The sequence below is a fragment of the Haliaeetus leucocephalus genome, unplaced genomic scaffold, assembly GCF_000737465.1.
Source record: "Haliaeetus leucocephalus isolate CR32 unplaced genomic scaffold, Haliaeetus_leucocephalus-4.0 Scaffold830, whole genome shotgun sequence".
NCBI classification, from domain to species: Eukaryota; Metazoa; Chordata; class Aves; order Accipitriformes; family Accipitridae; genus Haliaeetus; species Haliaeetus leucocephalus.
This window is the reverse complement of record NW_010973266.1, coordinates 366,305-391,261: the sequence shown is the minus strand read 5'-3', so window position 1 is coordinate 391,261 and position 24,957 is coordinate 366,305. Positions and strand designations below refer to the sequence as shown.

The 24,957-nt window shown below is 39.7% G+C and overlaps 1 protein-coding gene across 1 annotated transcript in view; it reads left to right on the top strand.

Moving 5' to 3' along the window:
- INPP5A (inositol polyphosphate-5-phosphatase, 40kDa) overlaps positions 1-24,957 on the top strand; it is a 198,356-nt gene that overhangs the window by 53,764 nt on the left and 119,635 nt on the right. The window contains exon 5 of the mRNA XM_010582007.1: positions 23,177-23,240. Coding sequence (XP_010580309.1) covers positions 23,177-23,240 — 64 coding nt within the window. The remainder of the gene's footprint in view (positions 1-23,176; positions 23,241-24,957) is intronic.

Below are 24,957 nucleotides of genomic sequence, written 5' to 3'. Positions count from 1 at the left end.
TACATCCATTCTTGAATCTCTCCTAATGGTGTAGAATGGGTATTGCTGTTTGCATGCATTTTATAAGCTAATTAACTACTTTCTTCTAAGTTTAAACTGTGGAAGCTGGCCATAGGGTGGTTTCACTACAGTTCCTTTGACAAATCAAGCATCTGGTGTCCATATATGTTGAAGTTTTTCAGGTATTTTAGGAATTATTTCACATCATGGATCCCCAATTTTGAATATGTGAGCCAAAAGACATTAAGGGTTAGTTTTAACTATTGTCTTAGTTTCTGAAACAAACCAAGTTACACAAAAGACTAAGTTTTCCTCTTCTCAGGAGTTAGTATTAAAGGTTTTTGGTTGTGTAATAATGTTTAACATTCACATGTTTGTGACCCATTGGCTGTCAGCTGCATTAAATCAGCTAAACGGGTTTTGTTGCACTGGTATCAACTGATCCTATTTAAAGGAATGTTTCTTTTTGTTGAACATATATATCTTAAGATATTTAGGAGTAAAGTCCGTTTACCTAAGTCCAGAAGAACTAAAATAGGACTAGGATAGGGACAGTCACCATGCAAAGCAAAGGCTAGTCTTTGGATAAAAAGCATGCCTTCCACTTGTGCTCAGAGAAGCTGCATTTCCTGACCTGGCCAAAGAGGAACACAAACCATTACTTTCAGGAGAGGCTTGTGGACACAGCTTGCAGAAATCCATGTGTGAAAGCTACAGTTTCAGTTTCGAGGATCATACGTGCAGATTTCGCTTGAAGCCATCATCATCTGTATAACATGATAAAAGCTTTCAAGTGTGAAGGCTGTGCTGTTTTCTTGCCTTACCTTACTTGCATTACTTCCCATTTTCTCAAGAAAGGAGGATTTGCTGCTTGATTAGGTAAATTTAATTTAGACTTGGTAAAAAATAGCTAGGGCGGTAGAAACCGGTAAGAGTATCACATATATTCTATTCCTGTGACTGAGAAATCATGTAGAATTAAATGCTGTTGCGATTTCTAGTTGCATGATTACAGAAACAGCAAATACTGCCTGTACGAAAACTGATGCAGCAGTGCGTTTTTCTGTCCTCAGAAGAGGCACGAGTGCGAACTGCTTTGGTTATGCTTGGTGTCTAGTAACTCTGCTGCAGCTCCACAGTCCTGGATTTCACTGTTTTGTTAGAATCCTGCAGAATCCAGCAGCTTTGCTGCTGAATGCAACAGCCAGCTGTAGCATTTCATTTTCTGTGCTCCCTTCCTGCCAGGGGCTGCCTTCAGGTGCTTCATACTTTATAGCAAGCTTGCAGTGAGGAGCCACAGCCCAGCCTCTGCTTCTCGTGTCTCCGCAGAAAGGCAGTGGCAGGGCAGGGTGTTGAGCCCTGGAAAAGTTCAGCTTTCCCTTGGAAAGTTCAGCTCTTAAGTGGACATCTTCCATATCTGAGAAAACAGCACAGCAGTAAATGTGGGGGGAATAGTTGCCTGCAGTTTCCTGCCTTCCTTAAAGCCCTTGAAGATTGGTGAGGCCTTAACTGAAGTGCCTGGACATGCTGCAGGATCTGAAGTCTGGAAAACCCTTAAAAATAGTTGCTCTCAAATTTTCTAGTAATTATGATCATGCATATTAAATTTTTGGCTGTCAGCCATATTGAAGTGGTTTTGTAGAGTCTGGGGGATTGGCAAGAGGAAGGTGTTTTGTGGTAATGGAATTAAATTGCTGTTAAATTTCAAGGTTCTTTTCTGTACCACGTAAAAGGAAGATTTTTGTGTTAAATTTCATCTTCGGCATTCTGATAAAAGTTGAATGTCAGAAGACACACTTTAAAAAATGCATTCCTGAAGTCTTTGTGCAGGCCTTCCTCATCCCCAGCTCCCTAAGGAATGCCTGTTTTGGCAATCCCATGATTTGGCAAGCACCATGACCGCTGGTGCTGCTTTTGGGATGGATGTTTTTTGTCTTTTGCTTCTTCTGAAGTCACACATTCGTGAACACTCGCATAACTAGGACTGGGAAAATCTCTACTCTCTCTGGCATGCCCTTTGTCTTCTGTTCAAATTTTCCTTTCAATTATTAAGAACTAGTATTTTAGTGTGTTACAACTTGAAAAGGTCTGCTGAATTTTGAGCTCTTCCACCTTGCATGGAAGAGGAGCAAGTTCATGAACGTTCTTCTACTCGCAGGAGTCTTCCTCTGGCTTCCTCTCATGTGCATGCATTATTGCTCTGTTAGCATCCCTCTCGCTACCTGCTTCAGTAAAAGTATCCCCTCCATATTAGGCAGCATCTGTCCCTTCTTCATGGATCTTTTCCTTGGCTTCTGACCTCGCGTATAGCTCCACACACGTTTCTGGATAGCTGCAGTCGGGTAGCCTGTCGTAATGAGCCAGTGCCGTGCGAGCTCCGACTCTCCATCACGCTGAGCTGTAACGGCCGGAGCAGCCTCGGTGTCTCTGGACAGGCTGTGCCGGTTCTGCCTCTCGCCGCTCCTCCGTCAGGCGACTTTCGGCTGCTGGGCTTTGTGCAGACCAATATGAGACGAAACTAGTACCAAAAAATAAAATGTTCCCAAAGGCAATAAGTAAGAGGTTTCCAGGTAAACCGTACGGTAAGCGTAGGACAGCGTATAGGCTTCTGTTCAGGAATGATTTATTGTAGGCCTCAGTATCCTGTAGAAGAAAGATCCCAGTGACCGAGGGATGATTGAACATATTAACAAAAAACAAAACAAAACAAAAATCCTTCCAGAATGACAGATGTGCAGAAGAGGAATCTGGAGTTGATTGGGTCACAAGTAACAGCTAGCACTAAGGGAGGTGTTCTTTCAGTATGGATTTGTCCTGAGTATAATTAAACATAATTTCATTGTCTAAAAACCCCATTGTAAATTACTTCTGTTGTGCTAGGTTCCTGTTGAAGTGAAACACATTCTTCCCATCTGGGAAGAATATCAGGCGTCTCTTCCAGTGTGTGCAAAGACTCATCTCAGATTGTAAAGTGAAGACACAATTATACCAATTTCTGCAGAAAGAATTGCAGGGGGTGGTAGGAAAGGAGGGAGAGAACAAATCCCATCTCAAAGTCTTCATACTGTATGGACCTGAATACAGGCGAATCTTTTTCCGACTGTGAAATGGCCTAAGGCAAGGGGTGCTTAAGGAATATGAAAGCAGAATAAGGGAGAGGGAAAGTAACTGAAGGTGAGAAATACTGATGGGAAATGCCTCTGCTGTTTTACCCATCTCAGAGGAGTTGCCTTGGCCAAAACTAGTAAATGGGACTATACCAGGGAACACATGCATCTGATGGTGGAGCCCATCTCCTCTGCCCTATTCTACATCCTTCACAGTATGCAGTTGTAGGACCGACTGCAGATGCTATTGGCATCATCCCAACTTTTAATTACAATCAACTGATGGGTGCTAAATGCAGGTGCTCCATATACCCCCACTCTGATAGCCTGTAGCTATAGAGTGAGTTTGATTTTAATTTTTTTTTTTGTCCGCCTCTGTTTATGTGCTAATACCATATGTAGGAAGTTAAACTAAGATTCTGTTGGTTCTTCAGTATGCTTCATCTGTACTCATCATTTCACGATTCAAGGGTGAAACAATTCAGTCAGTGCCACCCATGCTGACAGCGCGTGTCTAAGTTTCCTAGGTGAGTCTCAGGCTCAGGTAGGATTGGTGTTGCAGTGCCTTAGACTAACATCTTCAGCTGGGGTGGGAACAAGGGATTTGCCAGGAAAATCTTTCAGGCAGGTGAGAGCATCAGTTGTGAGAAGCATCAAAGCGCAGTCTGAGCAGTGCTCTCAGCGACACATCCACATCCTCCATTGGGGAATGTTTTGCAATAGCCTGCTACTTGTGCTAGCATTTACGAAGGCTGAACAGGATTCTGTGGCAAAGAAGTCAAGTTTCAGCATATTGGGTTTTAATTTTCAATTGCTGAGAAGAAATCAGCTTCAGATTTTCTTCAGAACCTCTTGGCAACTTTTCCAGTCCTTAGTTTTGGGACAGAGCACACGTTGTGATAAAAGGCATGTACTTTGGATCTTTCCCCGCAGACATCTTGCCATATGAAAACTATATATGCTACATACAGAGTTTATATATATATACATGCACGCATGCATAAATAGATTTAAAGAATATGTGAACATTCAACATTTCTTAGCAACAAAATGTGAATGAAGCATAAACTTATGTTCCGGAATTAAGATTTAAGTTTCTGTCTACCTGGGTCAATGTTTGAGGTTACTGAAGTGTTTGAGTCATTGAACTTTAAGACTGCATTCATCACAGCTTCCTAGACTAATATAAATTTCTTCCCATTAAGTCAATAAGCATGGTTACATCAGACAGCAGTTCTGTCTAGAAACTAAGATTAATGTCCATCATAAAAGTGACATGAAGAGACAACTTGTTTGATTTATACAGACTATTTTTGTCTTCTCAGTTTTAAAATAAAATTCAAGTTATTACTTCTATCAATACAGAGGTTTTCTTTCTCACTTCTACTATTACTAAAACATTCTTTTCAAATGGTGGCTTCTTTTTAATTCAATTATGAGCCTGTAGGAAGGAAAACCCTACCTGTAGGTAGACTAACAGTACAGTTGAGAGATATTTTTCACTTCTTTGAAAGAGCTTTTTGCTTGCTTGTTTGTTTGTGTAGGCTCTTTAATTCATTTGTTGCTGTGTTCTGTAAGAAAGCATATTCCTGTTTAGAAATGGAAATTGGTTTACATTTATTTGTTTTCAAATTCAGACACAAAAATACAGTTGTCATGGTTTACCCCCAGCCAGCAACTAAACACCACGCAGCCGCTCACTCCTCCCCACCCCCCAGTGGGATGAGGGCAAGAATCGGAAGGAAAAAGGTAAAACTCATGGGTTGAGATAAGAACAGTTTAATAGAACAGAAAGGAATTAACCAATAATGATAATAATAACAATAATAAAATGACAATAATAATAAAAGGATTGGAATATACAAAACAAGTGATACACAATGCAATTGCTCATCACCCGCTGACCGATGCCCAGTTAGTTCCCAAGTGGCGATGCCCCCCTGGCCAACTGCCCCCAGTTTATATACTGGGCATGACACCACGTGGTATGGGATACCGCTTTGGCCAGTTTGGGTCAGCTGCCCTGGCTGTGTCCCCTCCCAACTTCTTGTGCCCGTCCAGCCTTCTTGCTGGCTGGGCATGAGAAGCTGAAAAATCCTTGACTTAGTCTAAACATTACTTAGCGACAACTGAAAACGTCAGGGTGTTATCAATATTCTTCTCATACCGAATCCAAGACATAACACTACACCAGCTACTAGGAAGAAAATTAACTCTGTCCCAGCCAAAACCAAGACAACAGTTTGCGATACTACAGCAGCAAAGCATGGTTCTTGAGCCTTAGTGTATCTCCAGATCAGCTGAGCAGCTGCCTTGGTCTTTCAAGTTATTGTCAAAGCCGTCTCCTAGCCCACACTGCCACACTCGGTGCCGTGGCATCCCTAGCTGCCATTTCATTCAAAAGCATTGATGTCATACTGATGATGAACTTATCTTCAAGTAATTCCATTGAAAATTTTAGTAAAGTTAGGCCTCAGTTGCAAGTTTAGAGGCTTTTAGTTCTCATCTCCCATAATACCTTTTATCAAATTCCATATGATCGAAAAGCATGTTACAGAGCCCTGAACTTTGTTTCTACAGTGGTCTTTTTGTTATTAATGGATCAACTTCACAAAGTGCCTTATAATGCTATGCTGTTCTTGAAATACCTAAATATATTTTCTTTACCGTTTACTAGCTCAAACTTAGAAAATAATGGTAATATGGTGATGCAAGCAAGGCCAAAACCAGAATTGGAGGAATGCAGTGGTGACAGACTAGTAAATGAAGTAATCTCAAGGTCAGTTTTCATATGCTCTCTAGAGACATTTGGTTTTGTTTTCCTTTTTAAATTTTTTTTAAAAGCAGGCACGGGTATTCAAATGCTGCCTTTGTAGGCAAAAACCACACAAATGAAGATGGTAAGCTTTTGAGCACAACTGTATTGTTGTTTCTGAATGAATTCCTTTGTGGCAGTTCAATAGCTGAAGGTTCATCTGACACTTTCAAAGGTAAAGCATTAATAGAAATGATGAATTACGGTTCCAAGCAAGATACGGCAAACATATTTCTAACGGTTTCTTCCTAAACTGTTAGTGGTGTTTTCTTTGTGAAATGAACTTTAGCAGCAGGGAGGGTGGCATGCTTCCAAGTTCCTCCTACCATGAAGCTGGATTTCTGCTTCAGGATAAATCACAAGCTGGCATGCCCAGGGAGTTGGCAGATTAAGGCACATTCATCCTAATGCCTTGTTCGTCTCAGTGCTCTCACCAGTATAAGTAGATCAGAAGGTGTAAGCCAGCATTTACCTTCTGACTATTTATCTGATGTCTGTTTGATGCAGGGGTAGTCTCACAAAATGAATTACCTGCTTAGGGATAGAACATCACTAAATGTCTTACCTAGGTTAGCAGAACTGCTGGAATTTCTTTTATTAGCATAAAGTAATGTCTTTGGGATTTCCATGTTGAGAAGATACTGTTGCTGGAGACCAAGCCTTTGCTGCTTCTTTGCTTCTCATTACCAGTTCTCTGAGACTTGTCAGATCTCCCAATTTTAAAACAAGGAGGAAGCAGTAGAAGTAGGCCATAGTAAACCTCTTTTTATTCTGACTCTTTAGGATGTTGAGACAAAAGAGCTTTAACAAGTTCTACTGTTTGCCGACTTGTTTTTTCTTGAGTAATTCAGTTTGCTCTATGGCTTGCCAGAATTTAAAGAGAAAAATGTTCTTGTCTGTCATCAGAGCAATGGAACCTGCATGTCTGTAACAAACTTCAAGTAAGTGTGCTAAGTATTTTTCTAATTGTAATGAGTCAGGAACATGTTGCTTTAAAAATATGATTAGCTTAAAGCATTATACCACGTAAAACAGATATTTGTACAATTTGAGATGTAAATATGGCTATTTTGGAGTGCATAAGGAATGTCAGCATTTCATTGAACTTCACACCTAGGCTCCACACTATGCTGGGAGTTTGCACTGGTGGTCCCAACAGTTACTTTAATTCTAAAAATCTGTGTACAAGCAGAGTACTTATAAATGTACAAAAGGTACCATATTATTGAAATTTTAAAAATCAATTAAAGCTTTTCTGTAATTGTCCACAGACATTGCATGCTCCAGTTGAATGACAGTAGGTAATTTGTAAACTGTTTAGGTTCATTGTTGGCCATCTCTTAGAATTGATTGTCCTTTAATTAACTTATATCTATCATGCATGTAATGTGATTCCCAATAAAAATTACAGAATTTTAATTGAAATTAAAAAATTCTGAAAGGTAGAAATATAAATATTAAGTATTATATATGTGCATACTCCAATGTACATGGACATTCTGAAGAGATTTTAATAACAAGGCAGGTTTTCCACATAATTTAATTATCAAGTGACTTGACTGAGTATTTAGATTAGAAGAGTATAATTTGGTTTATTTCATAAAGAAAAGCTTTACATCTTTATGTCCTAATTGATTTGCCAATACTATTTAATGAGTTTCAGTTCACAAAAGTTACATTAGTCAAAATACATCTTTTGGATTGGGAAATGTAGCCTTATTTTGGAAATAAGACCATTTGAAGAAAATGCTTACCATAGTTTAAAATGAATTATCACAAAGTATTGCTCCTAAATGGACATGAAGAAATGCAAAATGGCAGCAGGCATTCTGTTATTTTACATTTAATTATTGTATATAATTCCAGGAAAATTATTTTCTTTTCAGTAATCATGATATTTTATTATGTTCACTAAACCAACTATGCTGGACATGTTTTCATTTATGCTTTTATTTTAGTTTGCATACACTGAAATTTTTTTTAGGATTCTTCCTAACTCAATTTTCAATATTTTTAATGAACTTCGACAGAGTAAGCTTAAATCATTATATAGTTGCTGCTTTGTTTTGTATCATCGTACCTTTATGGAATCAGTGCAGCAAGTGGTGCAAAGGGTGCAGGGGCTTATAATACCTAATCACATAAATTATATTGCTCTTCATTACAGTGAAATGAAGCCTGTTAGTAAATACTGGGTTTGGCTTCTTGTTGGCAATAATAATTAAAAAACTTACAGTATGCATCTTTGTCTCTTGCTGAAATGCCAATGTACAGAGTAAGACAGTGAAGAGTCATTGCACTGAATCAAGTTTATCTGCTCAGAGTATCAATGAAGTAACACTTCTGATTTTTAATACCAACTCTGTATCAGCAGCGTTGGATGAAAGACAAAAGCTGGGAGACAGACATTTTTCTATTTTTTAAAGTAAAATATGTTGTATTAAGTTGGTAAAAGTCAGCAGACATTCTGTTTTTCAAATATGGGCAATTCTCACTGTATTTGTTGTTCAGTACATAACTGTGGTGATATAAATAGGCACTGAAAACCTTACTTTTTTGGTGGTGTTTTCAGAGACTTCAGACTTTTTCTGCATGTTGTAGTGAAGCCTGAGAACTTATGTTTAGGGAGGGTATTAAGAAGAGGGTTACAAGTGCATTGCCTTCAGTCCAGGTACCATTGCCGTCACACTCTGCGTTAGAGAGACTCTGGCTTTCTCTTGTATGTGTCACATGGCTGCTATTTTGCCATCCTATGCTTGACTTGCCAATACGATTACATTGAACAAAGAGCACGACGGTGTAGGTTTTGTACCCCATAACCTGGAAACACCTTAGGTGAGGTTTTGACAGGGATGACAGTTGTTTGCAGAGGCGCTGGCTGAGGGAATACATCCGCTGGAGTCCAGCTGCGAAGCCTGACCCTGGAGCAGTTCTGTAACGCCGGTTGACGTGGCACGCTGCTTCACGCAAAGCCACGCAGTCTGGACCCAAGTGCGGGATGATGTCCCGAGGACACGACCGACCTCCGCTCTGCTCGCATCGGCTGGGCTGAAGCTCCCGCCGCCGGCGCTCGGCTGCCCCAAGGCTGGGGAAAGGTGGCTTCGGCGGGTCTGTGCGTGCGGCAGTCCTCCTCCCAGCTGCAGCACGGTCGTAATGTGGACGACACCAATTAGAAAGGCTGAGGTGAGACAGACTGCGTCTCCAGTGACGTAAGTCATGGATGGCTGTTTCTTGCTGAATATGGAAAAGAGGATCCTCAAACAGGACTGCTGTGCAGGGCAGTATTCTGATGGTTTTTACTCAACCACATGGTTGGTTTTTCTCATACGGCATGTAGGCTTTGTGCTTAATTCTGGCTTTGACTCATATGATGGCTTCAGCACTGTCATCAGCAGCTTTCCTGGAGTGTAGGAGTTTGCTGTTAACAGGTGCTTGATTTGCATCTGCATTACACTTCTGATTGTGTGGTTGCTAGAAAGGCTGATGCACAGGTACCAGATCTTTGTATCTAGGCCAAAAGCACAAAGGTAGCATAGTTTAAATTATTAATCCTAGCTTCTCCGCTGGCTCCAGTAGATGGCCATATTATTATGTTTTCCTTCTTCTTCTCATGCAAGAATGAGAACCCAGTGATTTCAGTGTCCTCAAGGTTGCCGCCCTTGCAAGGCTGTCTTGTTACACTGCAGTTCATGTTTGTTATGGTAATTTAAAAATTTAACAGGTTTATTAATCCTGCAGAATTTATTATAGTCAAACATGAGATATTATTAAGTTGCTATTGTACGAAGCATTTACCCTCGCTGTTGGAATGACTTGTCCTCTGCATTGGCAGACGCAGAAACGTTCATTTTGTTTCCTAATTAGGAGAGCTGCAATCAGGAACCATGACAGAGTTCAGCTCCTCAGTGTACAGCATGCCAGGTTCTATAGTGCAGGCTTTATAAAATTCTCTTTAATTCAGGAACAGAATATCATTAACTTTGTAAGTGGATGAATACAATGGACAAGCAATTTAATTAACTTCTAACATTGGATGTTGGACAGGAGACAAAATGAAATTATGCACATATTTCTTATGCAGGCAGTCAACCTTGAAAGGGGCTTGATTGTGATGGGTCAGACAGGGGGACAGCTTTGTCCAATTATTTGTTGTTTAGTCCTAGAATATGAAATTTGAAATTTGGTACTTTGTAAATCAATCATCTCTTACTTTGAGGCAGTTACAAAGGTTCTTTGAGATACAAAACAACCGCCAGTGACTGTGACATGCTAAATACAACCTTTTACCACATGGTACTTTCCTATTTGGAGATGACCTGTATAATACTAAATGAAATGGGCATTAATCCCTCCTCATCAAATTGAATTTACCATCTTGAGTGTATTATGTAAGAAAATATAAATGAAATACTGAATTGGTTTAAAGTTTTTAAAATTAAAATTATTTAGAATCAAGTAAATGGGGTAAGAGTCATCCAGCTGACCAATTTCCTACAAAATGAAGTGCTTTTTTTTTTTTTTTTTAAGTAGGAGAAAAATATGGTAAAATGTTAAACATACAGCAGTCTCTCCCATCTGATCAGAAGCCATCCAAGTTGCATCCCAGTTCCAGTAGCACTGCTGAAGGCAAATCATACCTTATATAACACAGTCGGGAGGGATTGGTCACTGGTTGTGAAAGCACAGCGCAGATCAGCCACCTTACAAGGTGCATAAGCCGTAACGGATTCATGCAGAGCATTTCTATTCCTGCCTGCTGGCCCCAAGTGCTGTGTGGAGCTCTCCTGTGTACAACTCTCTTACTGACCAGAGGAGCATGCCGGGTTTGGCTGGTAGTGAAGGAGCCACTGATTCGTAGGAGCAAAAGACTGAAAGCAATTGCCCCAAGTTTCTTGCTGGGCTCACGTATGTCTGTCAAGTTTTGCTTCAGAACTAGTCGGGATTTTTGCCCTCACAGCATCTCCCTTCTGCCCTCGCAGATCAGGGGAATGTTCCCAGAAGGATATTGCATGTAGTCGGTCTCTCTTCATGGTTATCAGATGCCTGTAACTAGTCTAGATTAATTTCTGTTCAGTCTGGATCTGCTTTGTCCTGTGTCAGTGTTGCTCTTCAGCTTAAATCGTTCTTTCCATTCCCCAGTGCTACTCCTCATCTGTGGTTTATTTGCAGCTTTCCTTTGTTTTGCTGGGATACAGAGGCTGACTCTTTTAGTCACTTCTTCCATGACAAGATCTTCTTCTGTCATCCTGCTGGCCTTTTTTCAGTGTGGTCAAACCTTTTACATGGGTGATCAGAATTGTTAATGTGGTTCCAGATGATGCACCATCATCGCGCTCCATGGCTGCGTTAATGCTTTTCTATCTGTGGCTGTATCTCATGTGCTGCATGCTCAGATCACTTCTGCCTTTTTCACAGCTGCATCCCTTTGGCGGTTTGTGTGGTGCACTCACTCGTGCAGTACTGGAAGGATAGAAGTATATGGGAATGAGAAATAAATTTCTGGAAGAGGTGAAGTGCTGCTTTGGTCTCTGTTGCTGTTGGTTACACTCCTAAAATGATTACAAAAATAAATGTGAAATAGAATATAGCTTGCTTCCTGAAAAATAATATTCTTCACTTTTATATTATTTTCTGCAATCTGAGACTCAAGATCAGTTTCTCGAAGTTCAGGAACTGTTACCAATATCCACTGGCTAAATCTGGCTCTTTGTACAATATTTTGAGCTCTGTTTATCAAGAGCTTTACAACTGCTTGGGGAATATTTTTGGCTCTCTGTGAGGTTTAACACTGAAATAACTGTTAAGTATTTAAGCAGTTAACTGCCTATCTCTTTCTGGGTACACTTGATGCTTATTCTGTCTGCTATGCTTACAGGTAGAAATTAGGTTTTATTTCTATCTCTTCTCATACTGAAGAACCCGTGAATATTCAGAGCAGTGTAGTGTACTTTGTTCTGGCTTTGAAGCCATCGGTGGAGTCCTCAGCAGAGGTTTTGGCTGTTTGATCACATGCACTTCTTGCAGGCCGGCCTATTAACAAGTTGCTGGGGCAGAATTCAGAGTGTGGCCCTGAATTATAGTTTTGAATCCTGTATTCAGACAACCTCCCTTTCTATTGGTGAGGAGCCAAGCTGTGTGCCTCTTATCCTGATTGGGGGCCTCCAGAGTGCTTGTGTAATAGAAATATTAAATAACAGTATGATTAATGACTTTGTGAAGGTTCTACTCTGAGTTCAGGAATATTGATAAGTAGCCTATTTTTTTTAACTGTTTAGCATACATTAACGCACGTTGGCTCCTTGGTCTGTCAGTAATCTTGGTTTTAAGAAAAAGAACCTCTGTATGATACTCGTTTTAATTGAATTGATTTGTAATTAAAATGTTAAATCTTTTTGTGAAATATGTCAGTATTGAAAGTGGTATTAAATATTCTTTGCCAGTGTGGTAGGTTACATATAGATTATTCATTTACTTACCAGACATGTTGATACATAGCTCAGACTTTTCGTTTGTTAATTTTTTCTTTCCTTCTTAAATTAACTAGTCCCAAAGAATCTTTAACATTGAATATGATTTTTCATTTGCTGTATTGATGCAGTAAAGAAATTATAAAGAGAAGGTAGTAGAGGTGGATCATGTTAGCTGAAGATCACTTATTTTGTTAGTCTTCAGAACAGGAAAATGAAAGCTCCTGGGACTTCATTTTCTTCCTGAAAATGTACTATTGATGGTTGCTGTTAGCAGAGAGACATCTCCGAGGTATCCATAAGAACCGGGCCAAGTTATTTTTTTAAGATAGTCTCTTGATTAAGCATCTAAATTACTTGGGATTTAGATATCTTGGAATTTTTAAAACAGTTACTCCAGTTTGTCATGTAGACAGGTCCATCCTTTTTAGAAACCTAAACAGATAAGCCTATTTGAAAATATCTAAATCTTGGCAATAAGTCTAGAAATAAATAGTCCAAATTATAAAACTATCCATAAACACTCATGGATTAATTGTTTCCTGTTATTTTTTAATTTGACTATTATAAAACAAAAAAACCACCCCATAATTTATTTTTTAATTACTTGGATTTTTTAGTCGTATATTTATAGTGACTATTCCTCTTGATAGTTCAGTTGCTATTGGTCTCACACTTAACTGTTCTGAAGAAGTAAGAAGGAAAAGAGTGAGGGAGCAGTGCTAGCTGTTAAAGATACATCTGGTTCTGCTAAACTACAACTTAACAGTAAAGACTGTGGGATTAAAATTAGTTGAGGATGGTTAGAAGTCACACGGCATGTTCTGACAACTCATTGGAGCTGGAAACATGGAATGTGTGAGGTTATTCATCTGGGACAAAGTAGTCAGTAGTGTAACTTCACTGCCTAGCTGCAACAATATGGCTGAGAGTCAGTCTGAAAAATTGGCAGGTCCATAAAATAAATAGATTACAAACAAATTGGAACTTTTAAAGTCAAAACCAGCATGTGGAAATTAATCTAGAAATGCAGAAGTATCTCTGCAGGTAGGGTTCTAATATAATTATAGTAAACTAATGACCAGGATTTGGGTAGACCTAGTGCTAGATACCCTTTTTTTCCGCCCCCCCCCCCCCCCCCCCCCCCGCATACCTGCAGGCTTCTGTTTATCAGAAGTCTCCACTGCTTCAGCATCATTGACTTAATTGGGAAATGGTCACTGGAGAAACTGTTAAGATACTAGCAATTGTGCAAGCAAGTGGTGGTATTGCAAGTTGCCTCTTTACAACATAGGTATGTTTATATTATGATACATAACATTGGTTTGGGTTTTATGGAGTAAGAGAGTCTTCAGTACCAATCCTGCCAGTGGTTTTACTCTTCTCACGTGAGCAATTCCATTTGCTTTAATGAGAGGATCACATGTAACTAAGCACGTATTTTTGATACAGACCAAGTTACAGCACACCAAGAGAGTTTTTTAAGTTTGTCACTGAGTCTTTGGAGCCCGCTCACTTTTACACTTTATTAAAGGTATAATTATTCAAATACTGTTGAAATTAAGCTGATAGCTGTGTTTGAGGTACGAAGCTGCAGAAGTAGTGTGTAATTGTTTGAAATGGTCTGGTTTGGGCTCCAGCTGTCTGCACGTCAGGTAGATGAGGCCTGTTTGCGGGGGGGGGTTGCAAAGCTCAATAGCAGTTTAATTGTATGTACTTTAGCTGATAAGTCTAATTCAGGAAATGATAAATTGCCGGACACCTAATTTGTTTGCAAATAAAAAGTGATAGACTATTTTATAATGAGTTGATCTGTGTACGCAGCCTGGTTTTTTAACCTTGAATGAATAATAGACATTTAGTGTTAATTTAGCTATGCTGGATCAAGTAGCCTCTGAACAGGGTTGACAAGTGAATACTTGAACATTATTTGTGGTTACTTCGGCGGTCGCCGTTTTGGTGTGTCCGGACCAGTCTGTCCTTGCCTCGTGCCCTTTCTTCACTCCTTGGAAAGTGACGATTCTACCACAATCAACTCTTTTTACAGAAAACTAAGGGCAGTTGTTTCGAAGTGTTTCTGGACTGCCACAGAAGCCCAAGGTAGCCTGTGGCTCGTTTCCTAGCAGAATTTGAGAGCCGTTCCGCCACAGTGACCCAGGGAAGGCCGGGCGCTCCCCACCGTTGGCCGAGGCTGGCGGGACCCCCCCCTCTGCTGGCAGCTCCTTCCCAGGCAAGGCCCTGTGGAGGCCGCCGGCCCGGCCCGGGGGTGCGAGGCCCGGCCCGGGGGTGCGGGGCCGCTGAGCCCCCACCGCCTCTTGGTGGCCCCTTGGCGGCCAGGAGCGGGCAGCCCGGCGGCAGAGGCCGGGCCAGGGCGGTGAGGTGGGTGCCGCTGCCAGCACCCGGGGCCTGCGTGCCCCCGCCGGAGAGGCCGCGGGGCCTACGTTAGGGCCTAGGCCGTGGGGAAGTACGTGAGGGCCTGCGCCGTGTCCCATCGCAGGTTTTTCTCTTCGAAGTCTCTTGAGCTTCACAGCGGCAGAAGTGAGTTCAGGTAAGGCGTTCCCACACGGTACCCGGTCACGGTGCTCCGCCACGGAGTTACTGTCTTCCCGCCTGGAGCTGCTGCAACTTCTCATTTGCCGTGTTTCCCCTGACTGAAATGTGGCAGCTAATAGACTCCATTTTACTAATGGGAAACTAATACGTGCTCTTGATGTTCAGGTTTATAAATATGTAAAATATTTTTTTAATTGTTGCTAGCAAAACAGGCAAGTAATCAATAATACCAGGCACGACAAACACACTGTTGACGTACAGCACAGCCAAAAAGACTGGTAAGAGATACGGGCTTCCTGTCAGCAGTACCCCGCGCTCATTAATATTCAGACATTGTCATGTTCGATGATAAATGAATTCCTTGAACTGTATTGATATAGTAGGTTAAACATTGAAAAAGTTGGGTTGAACTTTGACTTTAAATATTCATTAAAGCTAATTATGGATTTTATGACTACATGAATTACAGTTTCTGTGTCATCATTGGCAATTTATTTAAAATTTATTTAAAGCAATCTTTATATATTAACTTTATCACATTTAGTGAGGTAATGCAGTAAATGTTTACTCTCTACAGTAATTAAACTTTTATTCAGGTATTTCCTTTACGCATTAAATTTCCACAGTTGAAATGACGTACTTTAAAAAGAAATTATGCCAATTAGCTGTTTAAAAACACTATGGCTGTTTAAATCTCCAGACTTTTGTGGCAAGATCTCTGTATAATCAAAGGAATAACATTTTTGATAATGCCAGATGTGTAATCCATCAGAACAAATTTGTTTATCTCGCCATTAGTACCAGGTTTTCCAGGTGAGTCTTTTGGCATGGAATAATGAAAGACATTTCCAGTATTGTATGGAGTATCATTTTGGCACCTAATTAAAAGCAGTGAACTTTTAACTTCAGTCTGCTAACAGGGGGAAGATACCTAGTTTTTTCTCCATAATACATTGGGTGGGGGAGATGCAAAGCACTTCTAATAAATATGCGCTAACTGTAAGTTAAATTTTGCTATCTGTTTCTACTGCTGGCAGTACAGTTCTGTACACGCACATGGTAAGAACAGGCAGGTACTTCTGTCAGTCCTGAAAAAAGGCAGTTTGTTAGTAACAGTATTGGTCATGAGATAATTGCCTGGCCTTTTCACTGAGTTCCTGAACGTTTCCATAAGGGCCAGTCTCACAAAAGCTTTGAAAAGCTAGGATGTGTTTGACTGTGTACTCTACAATTAGTGGTTGTGATATTGAAAGAGTTTCTAGGAGTTCACAGAGGAAATCTTCCGTTGTCTACCTGTAGGATTTTGTGTGCAGGTCTAACGATTTGATTTTAGGAGTGTTAACAGCAGAGCTGTTTAGTTATAGTGTGCAGGGGAGACAGAAGAATAATCAGCAATCAGTTCTAACATTGTTGTGCGTTTCTAAGCTGCTTGGCCAAGCTAAAAATTACTGTTGTTCATAACTGTCCTATCTGACTTTTCGCTTTGATACTTTCAGCTATTTTAGTTAGGGTGTATATATACATTCCTGCCTATTTACAATGCTTAAACTCCTCTATGAAGCAAAATGTGAATAAATTTAAATAGAGCCAGCAGCAGTGACCGTGTGGTATTTCCTCATACCCACAGGTATTACTTTGAATTGTACGTATGCTTATGGGAGCAAGTATGCAACTCAAACTCTGATGAAGCCCTTTCTATTTTGTCAGTTCCTGGCTTTACTTGTAGGGTAGAAAGGCACCTGGCTGATCAGTGCAGAAAATGACACATGCGGTCCCTGTGACCACCTGAAGGTCAGCAGGTTGTGCTGATCTTCCTGAACTTTTAGTAACTCCTGGTATTACTGCCTACAAGGTGATTTTAATACAGTTACAGACCCAAGGGTTGGCAGGTTGGCCTAACAAAGAACTTTCTGATCTGAGCCTAACTGTGAGCTATCCATTCATCACTCTGCAACAGGGCTACTGAAATTCAATTTCCATGACTAGTCTGTGTTTGCAGACTACTTGGAAAATCAAGCAGAGAAGACTGTGGCTGCTCCCTTCACTTCATTCTGGTAAGACATTACGCATACAGCAGAGTGTACACTGTCTCCTGTTCGTTTCTTGGTGCAGTACCACTACAATTCGGGTTCAGAGTGGCTACCAAGAGCCTGTGGCACTGTGTCTGAGCCTTAATCTCAGAAATGAGGTTGCTCTGAATGCCTGAGATGAAAGTCGACAGATTCATCCATTCAGGGGATAACTGCAGCACTGTCCATGGGGGGCCTGCAGTTGCAAAATGTGCATCCTCCCCAGCTGTACAGTAAAGTCAACTTTGGTGACTCTCGGTGCATATTATTTTTCAGGCTTCTACTCTAGAAAGACTGTTGTAAAGAGGGCTTAAATATTTGCAGATTTGTTGATTCACTGTTCTGCAGTCAGTAACATAGATGTAACAGAAACTGAGAAAGTAAGGTACAATACGCAACACGACTTCTGAGGTTGCATTTTAGTAAAAGGACCTGCTTACAGATGACATAGAATCTGTGCTAGCAGCAGAAGTAATCAATTTCAACAGTCCTTAAATTGGAACAAATAATAGTTTTCTTTCTCTACATTTGAAATTTTTAAATGTTGAACTGTTTGGGGTGGTTTTTAATTTGTAATGTGTTTCTGTATTATATTACTTAGATAGTGTATGTACTACTGCTACTGTATGTGCCACTACTTTTTCCAAAGAATATTAAAATTGTAAATAAGAAAATAAAGCAAAGTTCTAGACTTGGAATTAATATCATTTAACTTTATTGTTAAACTGTCATTTTATGAGAAATAAATTGAATTAACCTAATCTCCTCAAGAAAAGGGCCTGGGCATGAGACCCTGAAAGAAAGTTTCTTTTCACTTATATTTCATTGCGTTAGGGCAGTGAATTATAACTGCACTCCATCATTTTTACAAGTTAACGTTTATGTACATAAACCTGATTAAGTCTGTAACAATGCGGAAGATAGTGATAGCCGTAATTTCCATTCCATTCTATTTTTGCTTCTTTTCAATGGTGTGTTTAGAATTGCACAGTCAAAGCCTATCTTAATGTTAGTAGTATCAGTTCCTGAAACTGTACAGTGTTACTTAGTCACTATCGGACATTCTTTGTGCAGAGTTAGTTGACATTCAGTGCTACAAATGTAGACTATCAAACCAAATTTTTGCCACATAATTCTGCAAAATTAGTTTTTAAAAACAAGGTTAAAGCTGTAAGAAGTCAAGCAGTGAGCAAATCAGGATGCTCAGAAATAAAGTTGTAGCTTGAGCACAAGTGGCAGCACTATTTTTAATAGAATTATGGCATCTAAATAAAACAGGTTTTGGAGCATCTTGGTTCTTCTTGGTTTATGTATTGACATGTTAGGTAGCGAAGCTTCAGAACTCATAATCCTGTTGCCTAGATTTAAATTTTCACCTGTCTTTAAAATTATTTTTGCCTGATTTGGATAGGTCACTATTTCCAAATATTTTTTTTTAGTTAGCCTTACATTGCCATCTCAGCTGTGGAAAGGGGAATTCCAATGAGAATAAAGGGAAAAAGGTTTACCCTGAAGGTGGTCAAACACTGAAACAGAGGCTTCAAAAGCGGAGGCCGTCTCCAGCCCTGGAGGTTTTTGAATCATCTGGGCAATGCCCTGAGCAGCCCAGTTGTCAGCCCTGCTTTGGACAGGGGTTGTACTGCAGATTCCAAAAGTCCCTTCCAGCCTGCATGATTCTGCTGTGTATCCTAGATTATGAGAAGAAGAAAAGCTCCCTTAAAAACAGTATTTAGATGTTATAGGTAGGCTGAATTGGCCATGTGTTGCTGATGTAGCCCAGGATTTCCCATTCCAGGATCCCTTTTTCATTTGCTTTTAAATTTTTGAGACTTGAGGCATTTGGGATGATGTTTTCCAGATGCTTGCTGAGGTTCATTTTTTTTCTTCTGAAGCCCATATAAGGAGCTGAAATAAAACTGTATCCTTACACTGAGTTCTTAAAAGAGTAATATTATATAACAAAGCATAATCTTTATGTGTCAGATTTTGTCCTGTGCATTGAAGAAAGAGATGGACCAGCTGGGAAGAATTCAGAAGGAGTAGGAGAGGGGAGAATGACTTAAGGCTAGAGAACATGACTTTCAGGACGTGGTTTAGTGGGCATGGTGGTGTTGGGTTGGTGGTTGGACTCAATGATCTTAAAGGTCTTTTCCAACCTAAACGATTCTGTGATTCTATGATTCTATGATTCTATGATTAATGCACTCTATTAAGTTAATAACAGCTTCTAGTATAATAGACTAATCGTAGTTAACTAGATTTTTGTAACTGAGAACTCATCCAGATGTTTATACTTTCCTTATTCTGTAATATATATATAGAGAGAGAGATCAGATTGGAATTATTTATATTTGTAAGCTTTTATCTAAGGTCAGCTCTCTAAATAAATAAGCAGGTAAGAGCTCAGCTGTAGTGTCCTTCCACTCAGAAGTACTTTACTTCATAATTGATCACACTGATTTCAGTGGGATAAAAACTGTGTGTGTTTAAAATGCATCAATGTTAAGAACATCAGATGCTTACGCATAAGGTGAAATTCTGTGATACAGAACCATATTAGGAGACGCCTACTCATCTGAGCAGTATTGACGAACTCAGTCACTGTCGCTACCTTCACAAGTCTGCATGAAGGAAGGGTACCACAGCTGAGCCCCATGTTCTAACCCCATCCCAAGCCCCCATTTCTGATCAACCTCACTGTAACTTTGTTTTATCAAGGAGAATTCTGAAAATAACTTTCTTCCATCTGTGTTTTTCCTTGATGATGATGTGTCTGAGCAGTGTTGCCTATGTGCAATCAAAGCAGCAGGCAGTTTTAACATAGGATTTGCTGCCTTCCCACAAAATTTAAAGTTGTGAGAGGAACTGTATTTTTCTTTCTTTGTTTTAACTGGGGGCTTTGAAAGTGAGTTTAGGAAAGTTATTTTTAAGTACAACAATTTAATTTTACCTGTAGCTTGCATGTGATTTTAAGACTTTTATCTAGTTTTAGCTCTCTGAGAGGCAAAATCTACTTTTCTCTACAAAAAAACCTCTCTGTAAACATACTGCTATTTAAGAATAATCTCCTGTTTTTAAAATCCAAAGGCCAGACTATACTGAAAGTTTAGCTTGACAGGAGCATTTTCTATTGCTAATGACAATTTCTTCAGTTAAAAATTAAATATCAGGTGGCAATGTTTTTATCTTATATCAGGATTTATTTTTTTTCTGGCAGTGTGTCCTTGTTGTGGGATAGTTAACCTTGAGTCCTCTACAAGAGTGTCTCCTGCATTTTCTTATTTGCCTCCTGCATGTTATAAAAAAGAAAACCAAAGACCTAAAGGAAGCTGACTGGGTCACAGGGAAGTGTACTCATCAGTTAAATGTGTGACAGTGTTTTCTGTTGGATGGACTAATATGTCAAGGAGATGGGCAGGACCTCATGTTTGTGCTTTTGACAAATCAGCAAATGTTTAATCTCTGGATGTGCAGCGTCTCATAAATAATGCAGCAGTCACTGAACCAAAACACTACTCTGCCAGGAGGGTCTCTGTCGTTATAGCAGTAAAAGACAAAACGAAACTAAACCATCCTTTTTGTTTAAAGCGTTGCTTCTTTTATACTTCTCTATAAGAGTTTATCTAGTGGCAGGCTCCTTTTTTCCTCCTCAATTTCTGTTGAGTGCATCAGATGTATTTAAAGGCTCATCAAGTTCTCATTTAAAATTTATACATTTTTTATATTCCACTATAAAGTCTATTTACAGTACTTTTTCCTTTCTCATTTGATTTTCCTTTACTCTCTTCTATAACTGGAGGAAAACAGTGTATTTTATGACTGCGAAGAAGTAAAAGCAAGCAGCAAGCTCTCCGTATGTATAGGTGACATTTTGGCAAAGCTTCCATGGCATAAATGGAGCCGGGAAGGGACTGTCTCAGCTTGAGCACCCCAGGTTAGCAGCCTTCCAGTCCATGGAGGTTCACTGGAAAAGGGGCAGGGGTCCCTGCTGTGAGGATAGGAAGAAAAGACTGGAGCCGGAAGGCAAAGAGGGTTGTCCCTGTTAAGGAAACTTTGTAAGTTTCAGGGTAGGGAAAAATTATGTCAGGCTGCATCAGGAGGTTGTGGAAGCCTCTTCTGCAGAGGTTTTTAGGTGCAAGTTAGAAAATTGTTTATCAGGCATGGCCTACAGTTGTAACTTGCAAACCCTGGAAAATGTTCTGGTGGAGGAACAGTCCTTTCTGTGCTAAGAGGGTTGTCTTTCTATGTTGTCTTTCATGCATGTCTCTGAAACAGCTTAGCTAAAACACATAGGTCTAGGATGCGCTGGGTCCTGTCTGGGTGGCCAGTACTGGACCAGATGAGGGATGGCCAGCTCTTCCTGACCTGGTAAGCCATGTAGCATTCCTTCACCAGCCTCTGCAGGGTCTGCATTGGCACTTTCTGCTGCTAGTGTGTGACCATGGGCATTTTACCTGCCGTGTTTGAGAACCACCTCTGGGCTAGATGGTCTGTTGCACTTCAGGTCTTCATTTCTTTATTTTACTTGCGTAAGACACTGATTTGGAACAAGCATTATTTTCACTCTGCTATGATGTGTGTATTTGGAGCATAGTGCCATTAGTGCCAGTTGCAGCTGAGTTTACTCAGGCCTTCCGTAAACTGGATCCCAGAAGTCTGAGAGTGGGTATCCAGAAAATGAGGAATATATACTTATTAGACTTGAGAAGCTTGGATTGGATTTCCTCATATGTTATGGGAACTCTGTGGCAGAGAAAAGGGTCCTAAAATCCACAGTAGGCTGACTGCTGTTCTCACCAGCCAGATAACACACCCTACACTATGGTCAGTCTGAAGACAGATGGCATTTCAGCTCTCGTCCACGTTGGGGCCAAAGTGCTTGTGCCTGTGCAACTAAGGGGTATGCTTAGGTGGTATCCTGAACAAAGATGCTCTCTTTAATAATGGACTCAGGATTAAGATCTCAGAAATCTTCAGAAACCAGGAAATTACTTTGTATTTGTAAGAAAGAGGTACTAATGTTTTGCTGAATATAGGTGGACTTCAGTATCCTTTTAAAATCGTTTTGCTGGGATGGGAGTTTATAAGCTTTTCTGAATGCAGGAGAGATTACTTCTATGTTTACATGCTTTACTTGGTCATGGACTAATCATTAAAACTGTAACAGAATTCCATAGTTGGATTAAGTCACTGTTTTGAAAAAAACTAAAGAGAATAGTTGCTCAGGACTAGATCAACAGAAGGAATTGTAAGTCCTATCTAAATCCAGACTACGAACACATAGTATTTTATTTTCAATAGTAACTCAAATTTTTCATGTATTGTTGTGGGCATTAAACGCTGTTTCTGCTTATACTTAGAAATACATCAGTTCTGCCAGTGTCAAGAAACTTAACATGTATTCAGACATCTAACCCCCTCTACTAGATATTGGTATATTCTTTCTCTTTTGGTCAGTGCATTGTGAGAAAATACTTGCCTCTGTAGGCTTCACACCAAAGCTAGGAGTAGCAGTTGCTCTCCAAGTGTAGCTAGCAGAGATGGACATACTGTACTGTTAAGTCATTACAGTTATTCTCAAAACACTTAGGACAGGGAAGGCTGTACAAGCGTGTACAAGTATTCCCAATGCTTCTGTTAGATTTTAAGTCTTATGCCTGCTCTGCAGCTGGCAAAGTCATTCACTCTGCACAACTCGATAGGAAGATGGAAAACCTGTGCTTGGCTCTCAAAAGCTATTGAATCTCTCAACCGTTCTCTTGCTTCTGTACTGCAGTCTCCAAAAGCATGTGTTTTGCTCTGAAAGTGAAGCAGAAATTGTCAGGCTTTTGTAAAAGAATTGTGGGGTTGTGTTCATTGTTTAGAAAGGTACTTGTCTGTATTACTAATTGCATCCATCCATTTGGTCTTTCTAAAAGTACACCTGGTAATTGTGCCCTTACCATGCTTAGTCAGCTGTTAAGGATCTTCTTTATAATGGCTTATGAAACTTCAGAGAAGCAACAAAGGAAATGAATATTTTTGAAGATCTTAGAAAATGTAAAAATGAGGAATTTTATTTATTAGTATTTATTTTCTTCTTACTTTTTTTAATTGGAGAGCATGATACTTTTTTGTTAGCCAAAAGTAGATATTTTTATAATTTCTTTTTGTTGTCTTTTACAGGCTCTAGGAAGCTTTTACTTTCTTCATGAATCTTTGAAAAACATCTACCAGTTTGATTTTAAAGGTAAGCAAAGGAATTAAATGTTGTTGATTGTCAAGTGGCTTTATACATCAAGGCAGCTTTTCTGGCATCTTTTCTGAATATGGTGCCTGGAAGTTTTTTCCATGTTATGTGGAGTTCTGTATAATGCATGCAAGTCCATTTATGACAGATGTTACTTTTCTTACCTTTTATAGACCTCTTAGAAGAAGTCAATGGACAGGCCACAGGTTGAAAATGTGTGCATTAATCATTCCCATGCAGATGGACCTTTGGATCCATAGAGATCCCTGATGATTTCAAAAGAACTCTGAACGGCCACAAGGTTGTTCCATGTAGATCAGATATAGGACCAAGACCTTAAACGTCCAACAGTGATGGTCATTTTGCAAAGCAGCTGAGGTAGATTTATGGCTTAAATTACTTTGAAGCAGTGCAGGTCAGTAGGAGGTTGTCATTGTTTTTAACCCACATTGATCGGTCAGGTTGGAGGTCTTGCTAAATCTCAGAAGTTTAAAAGTAATGCTAGGCTATGTACATTAAATATTAGAAATATCATAGAAAATTATTGAATGCTTCCTGAGGTGTATATAGAAAAGATTATATAAAATTTATGTTATTTCAGTTGGGAACTGTCTCTATATTAAATACAAAAATCTTCTGAGCTTCTTTTCGCTTACTGAGCTGAATCACATTAACACTACATCTAGCATCCCATTAATTTGAGACACTGTTGAAATGGTAGTAACTATGGAGTGAACTAATTGTCTTAATTATATAGATTCATTATTTTTGTTCTCAGTAGAGACAGATTCTCTCTGCTCTTGTAATTGAGGGTACAGGGTCTTCCTTCCCTGAAATATTTGAATGGTAGTTCTACGTATACAGCAATTCAAGATGTAGCCAACATAAGTCCTCCTGTCATCATTGCTTTCAATGCTGAAGGAGAATTTTAGCTATAATATAATAGGCAGTTCAGAGTAGATTTTGTTTCTGAGAGTCCGTACTGGAAAACTGAATAGCAATATAGGGACTTCTAATGAGAGGTCATAGCTAGACTTTCTCCCAAACTAGAACAGTTTTGCAGGCACTAAGTAATGATAGTATTATCAGGTGAACTGTGTACAGGGTGGGAATATTGGAGGAAGTTGGCATTGCACGTGAAGCTGGGCGTCCAAGGTAGTTACCCCAGTCCCTGGACTGAACAGCCTGCTGGTCCACTGTTAGTAACTGTTTATTTATTTTGCCACGTGAATGGCTTTGTGTATCAGTAATATGTGAACTGTATCTGCACACCTAATTCCTGAGCCCACAACTTCATCACGCCAGCGCTGGAGGACTAGCGTTTTCACTCTTAATTCCACCTGAAGGTCCCTCCTGCTGGTCATAGACAAGAGCTGTCCTGCTCTAGTGACATCTCACAGAGCCAAATGACAACTGTTTTAGGGAAAGAAGAGTTTTCTGGGTTTATTAATCATCGATTGACAGCTTATTCACTACCGTATGGCTTTTAAAAGAAAATGTAAGAATTTTTAAAAAGAGAGAAAATGGAAGGAAAAAGTGTAGGGGCAAATAATCAATATAAAGAAATAAGCAGATACTTGTTAAAAAAATAAATGCTGTAAATGTTCAGTGCTTCATTTTGCTTGGCAAAACCTTAGCAAAGCCAGATATGTGAACCATGCACATAAAGATGTGTTTGGCCCAATCATCACTTGGGAAGAAAAAACTCGTAATAAAA